This window comes from Salvia splendens, chromosome 19, assembly GCF_004379255.2.
Source record: "Salvia splendens isolate huo1 chromosome 19, SspV2, whole genome shotgun sequence".
NCBI lineage: Eukaryota > Viridiplantae > Streptophyta > Magnoliopsida > Lamiales > Lamiaceae > Salvia > Salvia splendens.
The window spans coordinates 227,290-248,219 of NC_056050.1; the positions used below are offsets into that span (position 1 = coordinate 227,290).

The 20,930-nt window shown below is 39.6% G+C and overlaps 1 protein-coding gene and 1 pseudogene across 1 annotated transcript; one reads left to right on the forward strand and one right to left on the reverse strand.

The window, feature by feature from the left end:
* Window positions 1-11,583: 11,583 nt before the first annotated feature.
* Window positions 11,584-13,063, forward strand: LOC121779414 (annotated as a pseudogene).
* Window positions 13,064-14,018: 955 nt separating this feature from the next.
* On the reverse strand, window positions 14,019-17,425 carry LOC121779413 (UPF0301 protein CAB604-like). The gene is made up of 3 exons (XM_042176751.1): window positions 16,904-17,425; window positions 15,250-15,398; window positions 14,019-15,056 (listed from the first exon to the last, which is right to left on the reverse strand). The coding sequence occupies exons 1-3, from the start codon at window positions 17,139-17,141 to the stop codon at window positions 14,403-14,405; spliced, it is 1,041 nt and encodes a 346-aa protein (XP_042032685.1). The 5' UTR covers window positions 17,142-17,425; the 3' UTR covers window positions 14,019-14,402.
* Between the last annotated feature and the right edge of the window lie 3,505 nt (window positions 17,426-20,930).

The window sequence follows — 20,930 nt, forward strand, 5'->3', positions numbered from 1 at the left end:
AGTAACCCGGTATTATAACCAAAGGGTGAAAAAGCTGCAGTTTCAAGTGGGAGATCTCGTATTGAGAAACAATGAAGTAAGCCGAGCAGAAAAGCTGGGCAAACTTGAACCCACATGGGAAGGTCCGTATCGGGTGTCAGAAGTCCTGGGAAAAGGGTCTTATAAATTGACTCACATGTCAGGAGAACAAGTACCCCGAACATGGCATATTTCCAACCTCAAGAAGTTCCATTTGTAAGAGACAAGGTCCGGTCAGTCTTGTATCTAGTTCGGTCCTAGGGATATGTGCTTTCATGTTTCTATTTGTCCTTTATGCTGGTCGTTTTATAAAAGTTTAAAATCTTTTTCGTCTTTTTTATTTGTCTTTATGTGCGTTTAGTCTCTATGTGCGTTTTGTCTCTTATAAATATTACTGAGGTATATTGATCTTTAAAGGCTAATCCCCTTTTTAGATCATGTATTAAAGACAATTATGAGTCCAAGCTTCTAAGGAAGATACAAGACCACAATTCAGCTTAAGAAACAAGCAGTTCGTCTGAAACGGACTGCAATAAGCCGAAAACCACTTCGGTCAACCAGGGAAAGTCCAATCCAAGCGATAAAACTCGCCAAATTAGGACACAAAAGGAAAGTCCAATCCAAGCGATAAAACTCGCCAAATTAGGACACAAAGGGAAAGTCCAATCCAAGCGATAAAACTCGCCAAATTAGGACACAAAAGGAAAGTCCAATCCAAGCGATAAAACTCGCCAAATTAGGACACAAAGGGAAAGTCCAATCCAAGCGATAAAACTCGCCAAATAAGGACACAAACTAAGTCCGGTCAAAGAAGAGTTTTCTTCATAAGACCGAAGACGAGTCCGGTCAAAGAAGAGTTTTCTTCATAAGACTGAGGACAAGTCCGGTCAAAGAAGAATTTACTTCATAAGACCGAAGACGAGTCCGGTCAAAGAAGAGTTTTCTTCATAAGACCGAAGACGAGTCCGGTCAAAGAAGAGTTTTCTTCATAAGACTGAGGACGAGTCCGGCCAAAGAAGAGTTTTCTTCATAAGACCGCGGACGAGTACAATAAATGAAATAAAAAATCGCTGAACTGTAAATACGCAGTGATAGAAGCGAAATGAAAAAAATTTCATTTATTAAGTCTTGTTCGGCATACATTCTCGCTGCCCTACGAGAAGGCGTTACACCATTACAAAGGACTATTCTACTGTCCACGGTCGCTAAAGTTGAGCCACCTATCCAAAAAATCCTCATGATGCTGAGTTCGGGTGTTCCGAACAGTTGAAGAATAAGTAGGTCGACGAGATGCTCTGATCGACCTTCCGCCCCTTCCCTGAGTCCGGGAAGTTCTAGCACCTCGGCGGCGAAGAGTCTCTTCACGAAGCATCCGCTGATCTTGCTCACTCATAATCACAACTCCTCTACGGACTTCAGGGCGTTCTCGTCTTGACATTTCCGGTTGCTCCGGAGTCCGTTGCTGACTTGGAGTACGTTCTCGTCTTGACGTTTCCGGTTCATCCTGAGTCCGTTGTTGGTTTGGAGTAGAATCTTGAGCAAGTGGATTAGAGGTTTGAGTTGGAGTGTGAGCATCTGTTGGCGGGAAACGCCTAAGGAATCTCTCGATTGAGGGACGCCGGGAAAGAATGATGTCGTACCGAGAAGCCAAGCGCCGCAATGACTTCACAACTTGTTGGCAAGCCGAGCTCTCCAGCGCATTGTTCTTCCGGAGTACATGAAGCTCCTCCCACAGTTCATCAACTTGATTCTGAACTTCAGATATGGTCATTCCCCCGCGCCCGCAGATGAAATCCTCATATGCAGTCCTCTCAGCGATGACAGTGTTCAGCTCGGCATCCAGATCTTTCTTTATGGACTTTAAGTCCTTATTGTGGGACTCCAGCTCCACTAACCGAGCCAAGAGTTCGTCATACTTCACCTGGTCATCTATGGCTTTTTTCTCAGCTTCGTTTAAAGCCGAAGAGTATAGCCGCTTCCAGTGAAGTACCTCCAGCTCCTTAGAGTTAAGAATACAAAGCAGCTATGTCAGTTCGGCATTTCAGTTTACCGAGCAGGCAGTAAACCACAACAGGAGTAAAAGAGATTACGAAAAGCTATAAAGAAGACACGAGCGTAGAAAGAAGAATTTTTTCATTCACAAGAAAAATTTTTTACACAAGGAGGGCTTCAAGGCCATTTTACAAGGAGAGAAAGAAACTAAACTAAGAGAAGGGAGACGAAATCATACTCCGCCAGTTTCGTCTCCGGCTCCTCTGTGGGTTTCAGCCTCCTTCTCCTTGTCTACTTCGGCTTCAGCTTCGGCCTCCCTACTCCCTCCAGCCTGCTCGGTGCCCCCATCGCCTATCTGCTGCACCTCCTGCTCGGCATGCCCGTCGCCGGCCTGCTGATCCGTCTGCTCGGTCTCCTTGCCGGCCTCGTTTTCCTGCCCACCCTCTTCGTTAAAGATTGAAGCGGGTGGAACAGGTCCCAAGGAGGCAAAGATGGCCTCCATGTTCTCGTCCCGGTCAGCGCGGCAGTTACGGACTCTTTCAGCCGAGAGCAGGACCGAGGAAGAAGCAAGCTCCTCAAGGAGCGGCAGACTCTGGAGACGAGCTGAAATCTCTCGGCCATACAGCGGCAGGACGACTTCGGGTCCCTGCTCAGCGTTATCGGTCATCAATTTCAGCAGATCACCGATAAAGGCCGAAAATTGATTGCTCAAAAAGAGTTTCTCCGTGAAAACACGGAGAGCCTCCCCCTGAGCAACCACGGCGGCAGCCTCCCTCTGTTTAGATTGCTCTCTCTGGATGATGAGCTGGTTTTTGGCACGCTGAGCTTCATCCTGAGCCGAGATCCTAGCGGCCCTTGCCTTCTCAAAGTCTGCCCGAGCCTGTTCGGCCTGGTGACGAGCAGCATTCAACTTCCTCTGCATCTCAGCATAATCGTTGGACGCTTTGGAGAGTTCAACGGCGACGAGCTTGGAGAGCATATTGTTCCTCTGAAAATGGAAAAAGGAAAAAGTCAACAGAGGGGCCACAAAAATATAGGAAAAAAGCAAGGCCAGAAAATCAAGAAGAGAATTCACTTCTACAAAGTCCGTTGGCCATGCAAAAGGCTCGCAGACATGTTCCGAAGGGGCCGCCAAGACAATGTCTTTCTCCGGCGCTCTTGGGGGTTTCTGAATCTTCCCCTTCCCCTTTGCCGAAGTCGACTCCGGCTTTTTTGGATCCGAAGAAGAGGTCTTCTGCCTTTTCGGATTCTTCTCGGCATCAGACGCCGAGCCGGTGGCTTTCTGTCTCTCCGGCTCATTAGATTCGGAGGATTTGCGACCGAGCTTGTTTAGCATGTTCACTGCCAAAAAGCAAGAAAACAAGGTTAGTCTTCGTCGTTAAAGCAGTAAAGCATAAAAAAAGAAATCCTCACCCTCAGTCTCTTCGTCCGAAGACGAGGAATCGAACACGAAGTCACCCTTGACGAGCTCAGATTCCGAATACTGTTTCCTAATCATGGGAATCTTATTGAGCTCGCCCTCGAGCTCGTCCAACGGTTCTACCCGAGGATGAGGAATTACGGACTTCGGCCCTCTCCAGGAAAAGTCCGGAGCCGCTGTCCTATTGTAAAAAAAGAAACGATTTTGCCATTTCGGCCATTTGGTTTTACAAAAGGCTCTAAAGGGCTGTAAAGGGATCAAGTAAAACCAGGATCCCTTCCTTTTAAACTGAAAGAAATTAAGGATTGCCCTCAGAGACAGATCCTTTCCTAATCTACGCAGTTCGGCAGCAAAGGCCGATAAGTGCCTCCAAGAATTCGGAGTCACTTGACCTAAAGGGAGTTGAAAAAAATCAAGCAGCTCTACAAAGGCAGGGGGAAGAGGGAAACGAAGCCCGCATTCCAAGCAGGCTTCGTAAACGGTGGCGTAACCCTCCGGCGGCGAATCAGCCCTATGAAGGTCGTCGGGAATTACCACTAAACCCCCAGGTAGAAAATATTTTCCGTGTAAGGATATCACAGTATCCTTACTCAAAATGCTCGGAAAATATTCTACCGTCTTCTCCCCGGACTTCTTCCGACCAGAAGACCCCTTACCCCCCTTCCTACCGCTACCTAATTCAGAAACAGATTCAGAAGAAGAAGACATGATTCTTACTCTCTGATGGTCGAAAGTCTGAAGAAAGTCTTGAAGAAGCGGAAGAAAATTTTTCGAAAAAAGGGAGAGAACACAGAAGAAATAATCGCAAAAGTGTTTCCAATGATGAAGAAAGGAAATATTTATCGGATTCGCAAAGGCATTTCAAATCCGTCGCGCCGTTTCAAATCCCACTTTTTCTGGATTCAACGGCCGGATTTACTGTCACATTTAATGCAGACACGCGCATGGCACGTCCCCTGACGTCAGCCTCCCCCTTACATTTATCCAAAATGCCGAAGTGATTCACTTCGCTTTTCGGGGGGGGGGGTGGTGATGGGGTACGAACTAAACAACTAAACCCTAGTTGCGAGCCCAATAACAGTGACGGCCCATCAGCCCAAAACCCAAGAAAGAGTATCAGTTCGGCATGACCAAAGAGTTCGGTTCGGCACAACCAAAGAGTTCGGTCGCAGCCTACAGCTCGGTAAAAGCCAACCTCAAACTCTACTCTCAGATCGGCAAAAGAACCAATCAAGCTCTACTCTCAGATCGGCAAAAGCTAATCGGCAAAGTTCAGCAGTTCGGTCTCAGTGTTCGACCGAACAAGGAGATAGTGGACCCATGCAGGATCTCCACGGCCTCCATTACACCCACGATCTATTTAGTGGTGTTAAGCAGTTATCAACCATCCACGATCTAGTGAGTGGTGGCACACGACATGGCATTCTACTGCCTGCGAGGGAACTCGTCGCTGCAGAATCTCAACTTCCAGCCGCTGCAGTTGCCCCCAGGTGTCGGTATCGGGTTGTCGCCCCGCTCCGTGCAGAGAGCGGCGTCGGACGCTGGATTAGCCACCGACGCCCGCTTGGTCTTACACAGGAGTTCATGGTCATGAATCATCGGGAAATATCAATATTTCTGTTGAAGATTATCTCTAGTTATATAATGGATTCTGCTTAAGAATTTTGTTTTAATGAAACAAGAAAATTCATACTCCATATAACTTGAAATTCGAACTTTCATAGTATATTTCTTTTCTTTTGGTCTCAGCTAATTCATGGAGTACTAGTTATATGTATGTTGGAGTTGGTTTGAGTAATACTACTAGCTAGTGAATATAATAAATTATCTTCTCATTGAAAATATATATGGTCTTCTTAATTTAAGTACTTATAGAAATTGAACCACATAATAAAACGAAACAGTTCAATCCACTAATGAGTTATATACTCCTACATCAGTCAAGACAAGATATTTATGCATGACTCGATCCGTGGTTCACCTCACTTTCTATCTCTCTTACGTTACCAATTATACATTAAAACCCATGACAAACTACTAATAAAGTCTTAATTTAATTTTAAAATTATTAATCATGTTAATAATATTAATAAATAATTATAATTGTAACAATAATCGTAATTATTTTTTATTATTGATTATTGGTATTAAAATTATTAGTTTTTCAGGAAAACTTAATGCAGTTATTAAAATTATAAGTCATAATGATATAAAATATAATATAATGATTTTTATGTTGCTGATTAATAAATTATTAAGTAAAATTTAATGTAATTTTAAAATTATTATTATTTTGCTCATTTAAAATTTTTTCCAAAAAATCTTACTACTTCAGTTATTATGTCAATTTGTTAATAAAGTTATTATGTCAATTAGTTAATTGGACTTAATTGTTTAATATAAGATCAAAATTTTAAGAATTTTTGTATATTCCCAAAGGCCAAAACAAGTAATATATCAAGAATCATATTCCAAAATATTATAATATTCAACAATATTTATTTTCCGATAAACAAACATGTCATATAAAGAATAAGGGATTGTTCAGTTTACTAGAAAAATAGGCAGATTTGAGTTTATTTTGGGTCATTAAATGCTGTTAAGTATCTTTGATTTAATTATTAGTGGCCATATAGATAACCACTAACCCACACTATTGAGTGCAAATATAAACGAAATTCAATTCTTGGCAGAAGGGTGAAAATTGAAACTGCATCAGATATCGCGTCAAGAATTGAATGCAAAATCTTGTCTTTGCCCTGATATTTTCAATTTATCCCCATATTGAAGTCGCCATCTCTAGGTGTGCACACGGTTCAAAAACCGCCGGTTTCACGGTTCACCATTTCCATGAACCGGAACCGGCCCGCCAAGGGTCCTGGTGGTTCCAGTTCCGGTTCAAAAAACCGCCGGTTCACGAGGCGGTTCAAAATCGCCAATTTTTTGCCGAAACCGCCGGTTCCGAAAAGGTTCGGCGGTTCAAAATTTTTTTCTTCTTCTCGTTTTCAGTGTTTATTTCAACGAGACTACAAGTCACAAGTCATAACTTATAAGTTACAATTTACACTTAATGTTAGACTTGAGCCTTTGGGTTGAAAGAGAGTGTATTGGATGATTCTCTTTTATAGCTACATGTTCTTGGATGTGTTGCTCTTTCTTTCAATGTGGGATAAAACTCCTTATTTATAACTACATGATACATCTCCATCATCTTTGTTTATATTAGTTTATATCTTAACTATCTTCTATTATTACAAATTAACAACAAATATAATTACATAAAGTATTATTCTTTAATTTTTTGTCATTATCGATTTGTTTGTGTATAAGTTTATGTGTATGTTAACTAATAAATACCATTATACACATTAAGAGAATAATTATTATACAAATTGTATTAATCTAGTGATAACTATAATATGAATAATTATTTATCTATATACAAATCATATTACTCAATAATGGTTTATTCTTATCTATCAAGAATATATTCACAAATAATAATTTTATTTATATAAATTATACTACATCTATTAGAATAACAACTATTATACAAAATCATACTATTAGTCTACTACTAATATATAAATATATAAACTATATTATACCACTAAACAAATCATTCTTTAGTTATCTATTTTTATCATTATTATACCAATTATATTAATTATTGTTTTTTTCACATTTTAATCAATATATTGAGAAAAATTAGCAATATACTTACATTTAAATTCAATTATTTGAACATGTTCACATTCTATAAATATAAAAATTATTAGCAACATGTAACATTCAAATTTAATTAAACTATTCTAGTTAATGCTATTATTATCTATAAATTTGTCTTAGAAAAAGAATCATAACAAAAATAAAGATAAAGTTAGTGAATAATAAAATGTACGTAAAAAATAAAGAAAAGTAGAAAACAAAAGAAAGTTTTGTATCTCACATTGGAAAAATATGAACGATGATCTAAACATGTAGTTATAAAGGAAAATACTTCAACATATTTTGTGACGACCCGAACTTTGATATTATAAATGTAAGAAGTGACGGCTAAATATGTATATAAATAACAATCGAAAACTGAATTTTGGTTTTTATGAACTTGAAGTCTTATGTAGTTCTATGATAAAGTTGTGAGTTCAGGGCGAGCCATGTAGAAAGTTTTGTTGTCAATTGTTAGTTGTCGAAGTTGTCGCCACCAATTATAATAAATTCTTAACTCAAAAAAAAAAATATTAACCCCCAAAAAAAGAAAAAATATATATAACTTTTGCTTATGCATGCTTGAAAGCTCCATATAAATCAATTATGCCTAAGCTACGTGTAACATCCAAATTTTGTATATAAATATGTATATGTCGCTCATTTTCCCAACTTTAAGAAAAAAAATAATAAATAAATTAATTAATAAAAAAAATTATAATTTTATGCCAAGTATAGCTTTGATGAGTCATAAGCTAAGTGTAGGATTGCTTAGTCAAATTTTGTGTACTCATCAAAGCTAAGAGTACGATTGATTAGTCAAATAGTACACGTTGTCCATGAACACTTATATATATATATGAAACTTCCATCTACAATTATACCTCTTTCACCAAACAATAAAACATGGAGATATAACTCATATGCCGGGATTTGAAGCAACACCAAGAAGGGATATTTACGAAGAAAGTAACGACGGGAAACGAAGGATCTTTTCCTAATAATTGGAAAGTAAATAAGGTGAGCTTTCTATCCTACATACTAATGTGGATAAAAATCCCAAAGTAATTTCGAGATGAGTTTTGGTGAAAATCCAAACTCGTGCTCGTCAATGTTATTGTCCCGTCATAAATGATTTATGCCTATCTGCCTTGGTTATGCCAAATATATTATAAACGAATTCGGGTTCAAGTAAGGCTGCAAACCTTGCTTGGACTAGTGTACACAAATGGACCGTGAGCCGTTGGCCGGTCATGTGACCGTCGTGGAAGGTGTCCACCTTCCCGGTACACAAATGTTAAGATATGGTAAAGGAACTTAGACCGCGGTTGAACATAGAATTTTAGCAAGCTCGGGCCTTTTAAGTAAAAATCCATGAGTGTTGCTGTGATGACGTGATAATACTTTCAAATGTATAATTGTATCTTTCGGCACTGTGTTCATTGAGTACTCATGTACTCAGCTCTGCATGTATTTCTAAATGTGCAGGTTGAGCTGCAAAACGGTGAAGCAAGGGTGTTGAGAGAAAGTTCTTTTGAGTTTGATCTAATAAGACCTCTGAGGTTCATATCTCTATATACGAAATCGTGTTGTTTACTTCCGCTGTGAAAGCTATAACTACTAATCCTATTTTGCATCATAACATTATCTTTTGATCCTATATAAACTCCTACTCAAGTATTCCAGCTTGTAGTACATGATATTTTGATAAATCTCCCGTTCGAATTTGTACTTGTTATTGCTCATCCCTATTTCTCATCCCCACTTCTCTTAACCCTTCCCTTTTAGTCTCGAATTTCCATATTATACTATCTTTAGGTAGTGCGGGCGTGACATATTTTGTCCCACATTGAAAGTGAAACAAAAAATATTCAAGGATGTCTCTATAAAAGAGAAACAACTAAGAATGATTTCTTAGAATTCTTAAAAGTGAGCACATTTAAATCCAATTATTATTATTATTTGAACACACCCACATTCTATAAATATACAAATTATAAGCAACATGCAATATTCAAATTTAGTTGAACTATTCTATTTGATTCTATTATTATCTATAAATTTGTCTTAGAAAATGAATCATAACAAAAATAAAGATAAAGTTAGTGAATAATAAAATGTAGTAAAAAATAAAGAAAAGTAGAAAATAAAAGAAAGTTTTGTATCCTACATTCGAAAAAGATGAATGAATGATCTAAACATGTAGTTGTACAAGAAAATATTTCAACATATTTTGTCCCACATTGAAAGTGAAAATATTCAAGGATGTTTCTATAAAAGAGAAACAACCAAGAATGGTTTAGAATTATAGGCCCAACAAATAATATATGGGCTATTATGAAATTATTGTATTTATTTATTTGTGAAAATTGATTTTTATATATAAAAGTTGATTTTTATAAATAATAATCTTTTTTAATGTTATGAACTGGCGGTTTGAACCGGCGAACTGCCGGTTCTGGTTCGCGATATTTCTGACCTGAACCGGCCCGCTTGAACCGCCGAACTGCCAGCGCCGGTTCCAGTTCCGGTTCATGAACCGGGGTTCTAAACCGCCGGTTAACCGACGGTCCGGGTCGGATTGTGCATGCCTAGCCATCTCCATTGAATTAAACCCAAGAGAGAACCTTTGAAGGATATTCCCGTCAGATCGCGCTTAAAAAAAATCAATGCAAAAAATCCACCAAATTAACTCAAAATAGAGCCCAATTACTTACTCACAGAACACATACAAAAGTTTTTAATTATGTGGGCCCATCAGATACAAATTGGACATAGTTTGATTTCTAATAAACCCACCTCAAACATATGAACAGATCATAAACTAATGGAGGCGTTTTATTTTCGGTTCTCTACATTATTCTCTCCCTTATTTTACTTTTTCTTCACTTTAACTACTTTATTACTCCATTTGTCCCGACTAAGATGACACATTTGTTAATCAGCACGAGATTTTAGGAGTTGTTGGTTAATATGGTTAAATGAAGAGAGCAAAAGAGAACACATATAATTTTTTTTTCAGAAAAAAAGTGGTTGGCGTATTAATTGGAGAGAGAAAGTTACCAAAAATAGAAATGATTCATTTTGGTTGAGACAAATTAAAAAGGAAAATGTGACATCTTACTTGGGACGAGGGAGTATTATTTTTTCAAACCGAGTAAAGAAAATGAAATGCCACTAATTAAGGCTGACCAGAGGGAGTATGATTTATGCATGTAAAAAGTCAATTACATGATTTTTCTTAAAATTTATGGACCCCTGGGATAAATATTTAGTGTTTCATCTTTATTTATTTATTTATAATGGATATAGAGTTAATTTTTGTATCAACTAATTAATATTGCTGTTTTAAAGTTGAGGATTATGTTTTTTGGGAATGTAATTCTATGAAATGTGATTCATGGGATGTGATTTTAAGGAATATGACTTTGGAATGTGATTTCAAGGTATATGATTTTTAATAGATTACTTATTATGTGCTTGAAAATATTTATAAAAATTTATTAAAATTTTGAATTCATATGAATAAATTAAATTCAATTAACTGATTGACGTAATAAGTGAATGAACTAATTGACTTAATAAAGTTCAATAAGATTTTTAGTTAACAGTAATAATATGACGATCCGTAATTTTAATGTACACTAAGATTTACTTAATAAGTTAATGTACAGTCTCCGGAGTAATTGAAAACGTAAAAATAATAATTCTAGATATTATTACTATTTCTAAATTTAATAATTACGTTTACATAATATGTATTACTAGTTGATAAAATCAAAATATAATAATATTTTACTATTACAATAATAGTTAGTTATTATTGTAATTAAATATGACTCATAATTTGACATTAAAATTTAATTATTAATTTATAATAATATAATAACACTAATTATTATTTTTAAAAATCAAATAAACACAAAATAATATTTTATTACTCCAATTTCTTTTTGTTTGTTTTTTATTTTTAAAAAATTAATAGGAAAAAAAAAGTGTTGATGGTACTTAAAGAAAGAAGATAGAGTGTTTTCTGGAACCCAAAATCTCCCATTAGGCACCTCCAAACCTTGACCAGGATTGTTGTAACAGATAATGTTGTTTCAATATCTATATATAAATATTCATATGCATTTAGACATAAACATATGTAAAACCTTACAATGATAAAATCTGGTCTAGGCTTTTGAAATTCAAACACTTTTCTACTATTTTTTTTCCATACACATTCAACAGATTTTGGGATTTCTTAGAACAATTTAGAATTTTCAAGAGGCGAAAGAATTTCCACATATGATCAAGATCTTTCAGGGCATTATGTGTTGTTATTTGAGAATTTTAGTCTTAATTAATTTATGAGATAGTATTATAAACCTATTATGTTCAAAAGGAGCCAATGTTAACAAACATGATGCAGCAAAGAAAGAGTTGGACGGAAGCAAATATCCAACTGAGCTATCTCTCTCTATCGGTGGAGGTCATAGTGAAAGGCAACAACGGCTCCTCTGTGCACTCCCGATTGTCGGTAAAATTGAGCTTGCAATCGGGTTATGTTAAGGCTGAACAAAACCCCCAAGAACAAGATCATCGACCGGCCCCGCTAGCGGAAGAGGGAAGCAAGCGCCTGTTCCAAGTATCACGAGACTTCCCCTCGGCACCAAAGGCTCACTTCGGTTGCTGGGGAGGCGGTCGAGGGATGGTTTCCCCGGAGTGCGGACTCATTCAAGAAGTTAAAGAAAGTAAGGTTTCTCTTGACTCTCGTCCGAGTTTGCACACAACATTGGTTTGCTAACGTGCTTATACTGATATGTGCAGATCGGACAAGGGACGTATAGTAGCATCTACAAGGCTCGCAATCTCAAGAGCGACTAGATCGTTGCAATGAAGAAAGTGAAATTCGCTCAGATGGATCCGGAGAGTGTTCGTTTCATGGCGAGGGAGATTAGCATCCTTCGACGGCTAGACCACCCGAACGTGATGAGGCTTGAAGCCATCGTGATATCGAGCGTATCAGGGAGTTTGTACCTCGTGTTCGAGTACATGAAGCATGAACTAGCCACACTTTTAGTCTTCCAAGTTCAAATTCACCGAACCACAGGTTAGTTCAAACTAAACTGGCGAGTGAAATTCAAACTCAGTAACCTTTGAGCCATCAACTAACTACTTCCTTATGCAGATCAAATTCTATATGCAGCAAATTTTACGTGGGCTTGAGCATTGCCACAGCCAGGGAATTCTTCACCGCGATATCAAGGGTGCAAACATCCTTTTCGAAAGTAACGGAGCTCTCAAGATCGGGGACTTCGGCTTGGCCACAATCCTCAACCCTCGCAAGAAGCACCAGTTAACGAGCTGCGTTGTGACTCTGTGGTACCGAGCCCCAGAGCTTTTGCTCGGAGCAACGAATTACGGAGCAGCCGTTGATTTATGGAGTGTTGGTTGCATTCTTGCTGAGCTCTTCACAGGGAGGCCTATCATGCCTGGAAGAACAGAGGCATTTTCAAATTTCAAATCAAAACAAAACATAGTACTATAACAACAAAAATTGATCGAACAAACACACAAGATATTTAAGCTGTGTGGCTCACCAACAGAAGCCTTCTGGAAAAAGACGAAGTTACCACTTGCAAGCAGCTTCAGATCACAGCGTGTCTACAAACGTTATATTTCACAGACGTTCAAGGACTTCTCCTCGTCTGCGCTGGCTCTTCTCGAAGTCCTCCTCTCCGTAGATCCACAGGAACGGGGCACTGCTTCTGCGCTCAAGAGTGGGGTATATACATTACTTTCTCCTTGCCCTCTTTTTGAAAAAACACCATATTGAATCATCGGCTCACGCATGAGCATCTCTTGGTTCCAGTTCTGCACTTCGATGCCTCTGCCCTGTGAGCCATCTAAAATGGCGAGGTACCCTTCAAGTAAGGAGCTCGAAGCCAGGACTAGAGATGGGGAAGCAAATAGGTAAGCCGGCTAACAAAAAACACATAAACGCACTATTCTCTGAGAAAACTATGTTTTGGTCCTAATACAGCCGAAGAGGCAAGAGCGTTAAAGGAGGCCAAGGATATAATGTAAGCAAGATTTCAATTACACAGAAAGCTATTCCAAGGGGACAGGTTCTCTATCTATTTTTACATGCTTTTATTATCATGCAATTTCAAAAAAAATCGAGATTATAAACAAAATTTCTAAAAACAGGGGAAACCTAACATGAGCACAGATTATCAGTATAATCTAGACAGTGCCTTCCGTATTGTGCCACCCAGAGTTAGCATTGGACGTGCTCACCAGTCGAAGTCTGTGATCCACCCAAACACAGCAGGATACTCTTGGAACAAGAAGATGAATGATAGTCCCAACCATTCAGTCCACGGCCTACGCCACCAGCAGCCTGCAGAGCTCATGAGACAGGGGACAGAACTACGTCAACCTATAGTAGGCTCCTTTGACTTCCATCCAAAGAATGGCAGAAGGAGATTTAATAACGACTCAACAGTATGTTACTTAAGAAACACAGCTAAGTAGCTATCTTCAGTGGTTTAAAACACGTGTCTGAAACTCGACCCGTATGATATTTTCAGGGATACATGCCATTGAGAAACAGGATAATTTACTCGGGGTCTTTTATGCCTCTGGGAGGGAACATGGGGGAAATACTTAAAGAGCACGGGAGGCAAATCCAAGTGGCCATACACAAGGCACAGCTCAACAAAGTCAGGTCAGACCATGAAGATCGAGACAATCTGATGATAAACGAACTGCAACGATAAAAAATAGATCTACTATGGATGTAATTGCCTTAAAAGGATTAATGTAGAAGCATAATTTGTTGAGGGCAGAAGATGAGTGTCAAACAAGCTGAAGGAGGGAGTCGAGTAAATTTAAGTAAAACATACGACTCTATAAGGATATTTATATTTTTGGGCAGAAAATGTAGATTCGAAGCGTAGGATGACATATACAATTACAAAGCAGCATTTTGTCTGTGTAAACTATGCAAACAAAAGACATAAATAGTGCCCATATTCTAGGTGTCTGAATAATCAATGCCAACAAAAGCTGCATCTTATATTTCAAGAGTCTCCTAATAAAGATTACCATCACAATATTTAGTTGCAATCATAAACTAAAATTTTATTCATAGAGTAAAAGGGGATAAGAAAAAGAGTAAAATTACTCTTTTATGAATTTTGAGCCAAACACTGTACATAGGACCAAGCTCCCTCCACGTTCTTGAATCCGAGTTGAAGTTGCTCGGATAGCACTATATGTCCTGTTTTGGCTTGCGGCTCAACTCCGAGTAGGGACCCCCCATTAGTTGCAGAATTTTTTCCCACAAGTTGTCGGGAGGAGGCCTTTGCGACTCCAAAGATATCAAGTTGGAACTACATGCAGCAACGTGCCAGTAATCAGACTCGATTTCCTCTCTTAGCTGGTCCAGCTGCCATCCCGCATATCCCATGAAGAATGTAAAATCTTGAGAGAGAAGTTTCCCTTTTTTGATCATTGCCGATGCTTTACCCAAACTATTTCGGGAACCAAAATATACCCCTGGAATGACCTTTGCAAAATCAGCAAGTCCCGTAGTTTCCTCAGATCTTAGCAGAAACATACTGGCATGGAGGGGTCCTCCGAAATGCAAACTACAGTCGTCAAATGTGTTTCCCAATACAATACCACTGGGGTTCATATGTTTCATCTTTTCGTGAAGGGGTCTGTTTATGACTACCCCAAACGGCCCCTCCTGTGGATTCCTGGTTCCAGATCTAAGAAGAAGCACTACCGTCCTCTCAAAGGAGTGGACACCATCAAGTTTTTCCGTAGCAATAAGGAGGCAACCATTTTCGGGTGCTGAAATAGGGTGTGCCCACTTGGAGGGAAGAGGTTTTAGTCCGGGTGATGTTTCATCTTTTTCAGCCTGCAAGAATATTTCAGTAAAAACTCAACTTGAAGGACAATATTTTATACCTCAAATTCAAGTTTCTAAACCAAATTTAGCATTTATTTAAGCATCTTGTTTCCAATTACACTACACACCCACATAATCAAATGAAAGTCTTAAACATCTGAAAACCTCCACAATGAATGACATCAAGTGGAAAGATAAATACCTGTTCGAGAAAGTAGCGCTGAGCCCTAAACTCTCTCCAATCCAAGGGTTCGCATTGGGGATTCTTTGAGTTTGTATTATCTGATTTCTTGATTCCGGGAGAAGGATTGTTTCCATCTCCTCCAGCTTTCAAATTATCATTGTTTCCTCCTGCAAAGACAAAACCAACTATATAAGTCCACTAGCGGTACAGAGGCCTAACCGAATGATACTTGTCATAAGAAATCAGCCACAAAAAACATAAAATACACTCCTTGTTTCAGCATACGACTACTAGATGAAACAAATAATCCACACTTTTTTAAGAACATTAAAGTACTGGAGGAAACAAGACTGCTATGAATTAAAGAATATACATGGCAGTGTAAAATGTTCTTCATATAGCAAGAACCATTAAAACACTTATTTACAGAAAAATCTTTCTTAATGTTTGTTATAGTGTAGGACCTAATCTTGAAATATTAGGAACCGGAACAACCAAAGGCAGACTTCTCAGATTTTTTTATTTAGCAAAATGGTTAACAACATTCTAAAATTTGGTAGGAAATCAGAAACAAAACTTATTGAAGTATACTCATTACTAACTTATACGGCTACACCCTGGAGCATAAAATGAGCATAAACTTTTTAAGAACAGAGCTTTACATGTAAAAGAGAGGTTTTGAGTACCGGGACCTTCACTGTTGGCTGATGTAGAAAAATGATCGAAACATACTTAATAGCTATGTTCATCTAGTCTGTTGTTGCAAAGCTGTAATTAAGTTTGACGATATACCCCCTCGACAAGACTTCTAAATCAATATAAGAATGAAGTCTAACTCCATTCTCTGAATCATGAACTATATGGAGCATATTCTACTCTATATATACATATGTGTATATATATTTTTGGAGGAAACTCTAATCATTTGCAGTGTTCGGTTGCTCAAGCACCCCCAGTTATTTTTATTTTAATCTTCCAATTTATAATACTTCTGATAAGTTAAATTTAGCAGTCTTGTAGTCCATTTTTTTTACTTTATCTCCCGGCATGCTATATTTCTGGCTCCGCCCCTGCTTCTACTCAATGGAGGACACAGGGGTGCTAGGAGAGCACAGCCCCAACCAGATTTCCACTTTATTTTTACCTTATACTCTCTCCATCCCAACTAAGTTGATTCATTTCCTTTTTTGATAAAAAATAAAACATCCAATCCCTGTTACTTTATTCCATCCCTCACCTACTTTACTCACTTTTTATCTTTCCTACTTATTCATTTATCTTACTTTTCAACTCAATTTCTTAATCTCTGTGCCTAAAAGTTTTAACCCAATTTAGTTGACTCGTATTATGTATTTCATATATTTATATTTAAGCATTCTACACATAAATTTTCGATTTTAGCATCCCAAAAATATGCTTATGCATCCGCCCCTGAATATCCTATCACAAACAAAGAAGCCTGACTAGAATCCTGATTGCTTTTCACAATCCACAGCATCTCACACAAGAAAGGAAAAAAATACAGCGATCACCGAATTTCTCTACTGAAAGAACTTTATAGCAGCAACGGCTTATCTTCCGCTTAGAATTCAGCTAGTCAATTGATCAAACACCTTCTAGCATCAGCATTATAAAATTTCTCTATGATCAATTAATTAGAAATAAAATTTACCAGAATCAGAGGAGGAGGAATTCGAATTAGAATTACTGCAATTTCCGGAGCTCATTTTCGCCATAGCTCTAGTTGAAACAGATCGAAGCCTACAATTACTTGGCGCAAATTCTGGCTTGGACAATCGGAGGTCCGAATTCATCGAATAATTATTTGAACTCCAGCAAAACGGTTTCTCCGAGAAAGAATTCCTCGGCATAAAGCCACTGCTTTTCACATGCACACACCACAGATCCATAGTTTTGTCCAAAATTCAAAGCAGAAATGAGAGAGGAGAGAGTATGGTGATCATGAGATGGAGTGATAAGGGAGAATAACTGAATGACGCTGTGTACTGGAGCTGATGGGAATAAGTCAGCGGAGTTTAAGGGCATCCACAGTGGTGTAGATGTGCCGGTAGACATTCCAAAAACACCTTATGCCCCGTCATAAGAGCATGCGTAACGCAAGGGGCCGGGCCGCATCTCGCGAGTCCCGGCCCGTCCCATGCATTACACGGAAGGGCGGCACGGCTCAGGCCCGTCCCGGTGACGCGTGACCGGCCTGGGGAGCGTCCCGCGTCCCGGCCTGGGACGGGGTTGCACGGTGACGGGCCGCTACTGTTCATCGATTTTTAATTTTTTTTTTTTTTTTGCATTTTTAAGAAGAAGAAGAAGAAGGGGGAGAGGGGGAAGGAGGAAGAGGAAGAAGAAGGAGATGGAGAGGGGCGACGTTTTTTTCATCAATTTTAATTTTTTTTTATTTTTTGCATTTTTAAGAAGAAGAAGAAGGGGGAGAGGGGGAAGAAGAAGGAAGAGGAAGAAGGAGATGGAGAAGGGCAACGTGTATTGCAGAATTTTAATTTTTTTATTTTTTTTTGCATTTTTTTTATTACTCTAATTTTTTGTATATTTTTTAGTTTATAATTTATTATTTTTGTATTAAAAATGAATTTCTCGTGTTATAATTGCTCAACGTATTTTATTTTACGTTCAAAATAGGTTGGAGTTGTGAATAGTGTCATTTATTAGTTGCGGCCCGGGCCGCAACCTCCAGGGTTACAGCAGTTGGGGCCTGGGCCGCAACTGTAGAGGAATGATGACGTGGAGGGGACTTGGGGCCGGAAATGGGGACGGGGTTATTGATGCCCTAAGGACTTCCCACTGCACTACCAGTTCATAAGGACATCCTATTGCACAGTTGCGGATATCCTTTCTACACTAATAAAAATTCATAAATTCACCAAATTAAACAATTTACGGAATTAAACAATTAACGGAATTAAAATTTTTACACAAATACAGAGAAATTGCAACCATTTTATTTAAAAAAAACATACACAGTAAAAAAAACATACATAATTATTAAAAAAAATTACGTAGTTAAAAAAAAACTGTCGTCTCACTCTTCTGATTCCCCACCGCCAGTACCCTCGTCGTCCCCGCCGGTAGTCCTCTCGTCGCCACTCTCCGCCATGTCTCCCAACCCCAAATCGCACTGCATACAGTTGATGATATCCTTCAGCGACGACCTGTAATGGCGATCGGTCGATGTCCACCATTCAACCATTGCACGTAACAAGGTTTCATGTTGCGCGACGCGGGCGAGTGAGGGGAGCTCGGGATCGTTTTGGTTAGGAGCTGCCGATTGGGCCTTTGCGGACCCGCTGGCGCTTCCACTCGCCATCCGCGCCGCGGACTTTTGCCCCACCGGGCGACGGAGGCGGGCCGACGATGAAGGTGTCGGGAACTCTGCCTCGGCGGGAGGGAGTTCGTGGGAACCAGCACTGCTACTATACTCCCTGGAGCCGCTGATCTTCGTCCGCTTCGGCCAGCTAGATTCAACACCAGCAGTAAACTTGGCTGAAGTCTGCACCACAAGATACACATCCCAGTATTTGAATTCCCCGAAGCTCGCCGCAGAGTCTTTGAGCTGATGGAGAGACAGAAGCTTCACATCCTCGGCAGACATACCGCTGGTTGCCGAGCGAAGGTTGTTTGTGTAAATGCCGGTGAATCGGCTGAGCTGCCTCTTCAGCCGCTCCCACTGTTTCCGGCATTGCTCTCCGTTGTGAGGCTTCCCCCTAGCGGTTTGAATTGGAGGTAGCTTGGCTAATGCGCCACCACATCCTGTCGATATGCTGGTTAGCCCCGATATATGGATCCTCCATTATACTGATCCACGCCTTCGCAAGCGCGATGCACTCATTTGTGCTCCAGACGGTCCTCTTTTTCCCGCTGGATCCCTCCCCCCTCAGCCGCCCCCGCCTCACCATCGTTCCCCGCCGCAGGCGAGGTAGTGCCCCGTCCCATGCCCCTCCCTCTCCATGTCCTCCCCCTCCTCCCTGTCGCCGTTGGTGCGTCTGTGGGAGAATCCCGGATCAGAGATAGCCCCAACTCCTCCATCGAGAACGTCTCGATGCCAGTGAACTGAGTCTCGAGAGGAGTACTTGGGGGGTTGTCCGTCGACAACAAATCCATATAGGGGCGATAGACATTGTCTACCGGTGGTTGGGGGACTATTGAAAGATTGGTATGATTGTAATATGTTTCGATGATCTGATTAATCAATAGGTGTGCCTTAATATAGGCCATATTACATCCATGTATGGTAGGGAATAATCTATTCCTAGACAATGTGATTATGTATCAATCACCTCTTAATTGTGTATCGATCATGCGCTAATTACATATTCTCTTGCCTTCTTTGTCTTGTGCTTCTTTTGGTAAGTTTTTGTGACACTCCCCCTCAAGTTGAGCAACGGCATCTCCGATGCTTAACTTGCTTAATACTTCCTTGAACATCTTTGGGTCTACTGCTTTGGTAAGGATGTCTGTGAGTTGGGCTTCTGATCTGACAAATGGGAATTCTATAATCCCTCATTCGATCTTTTCTTTAATAAAGTGACGGTCCACTTCCACATGCTTCGTTCTGACATGCTGAACCGAATTCTCGAAGATGCTGATAGTTGCCTTGTTGTCACAGAATAACTGACTTCTTCTTTTGGGGGGAAGACCAATCTCAGTGAGCAAACGCCTTAACCACATAATCTCTGTTAGACCACTCTTGATACCTCGGAACTCAGCCTCAGCACTTGATAATGCTACCACCTTTTGTTTTTTGCTTTTCCAAGTAACTAGATTTCTTCCAACGAAGGTAAAGTATCCTCCAGTAGACTTTTGGTCTATCGGGTTGCTTGCCCAGTCGGCATCCGTGTATCCATCTACTTCAAGATCATTCTTCTTCTTCAACAATACTCCATAACCTGCTGTACCCTTCAAATAACAAACTACCCTTAGTGTTGCATCCATGTGATTTTCATGAGGTTTTTGCATGAACTGGCTTATGACTCCTACTGCATAGGATATGTCTGGCCTTGTATGGCGAGATATATTAGCTTGCCGACCAGACGCTGGTATTCTTCTCGATTGGCTAATTTTGCTCCATCTTCAAATTTAAGGCAATGGTTCACCATAAGTGGTATGTCTGCCGGTTTGCAGTTAAGGAGCCCAGTTTCTGCAAGAAGATCCAACACATACTTTTTCTGTCGCAGGAATATCCCTTCTCTGGATCGAAGTACTTCAATCCTTAAGAAATATTTGAGTGCTCCCAGATCCTTCATCTCAAATTCCTGGAATAAGTTTCTCTTCAAGTCTTTTATCTCTTCTTCATCATCCCCCGTTATGATCATATCATCCACATAGATGATTAAACAGACCATCCGGTCACCTCTTCTTTTTATGAACAAAGTGTGGTCTGATTGGCTTTGAGAGTATCCATACTTGGTCATGGCTTGTGAGAATCTCCCAAACCATACTCTAGGGGACTGTTTTAGTCCGTAGAGAGTTTTCTTCAACTTGCACACTTGTCCTTCTCCGAATTCCACTGAGTATCCTGGAGGGACTTCCATGTACACTTCTTCATTTTTCTTCAATTTTCCATGTAAGAAGGCATTTGTTACGTCAAACTGGTGCAACTTCCAATCCTTGCAGGAAGCCACTGAAATCAAGGTTCTGACTGTATTCATTTTTCCACCGGGGAGAAGGTA

Excerpts from the sequence above, each read along its gene's own strand:
- LOC121779413 (XM_042176751.1), bottom strand. The coding sequence starts at position 17,141 with ATGGATCTGTGGTGTGTGCATGTGAAAAGCAGTGGCTTTATGCCGAGG. Across the intron at positions 15,399-16,903 it reads TTCCTCCTCCTCTGATTCTG|GAGGAAACAATGATAATTTG; the intron begins GTAAATTTTATT and ends TTGTCTTTGCAG. Across the intron at positions 15,057-15,249 it reads AGCGCTACTTTCTCGAACAG|GCTGAAAAAGATGAAACATC; the intron begins GTATTTATCTTT and ends ATATTCTTGCAG.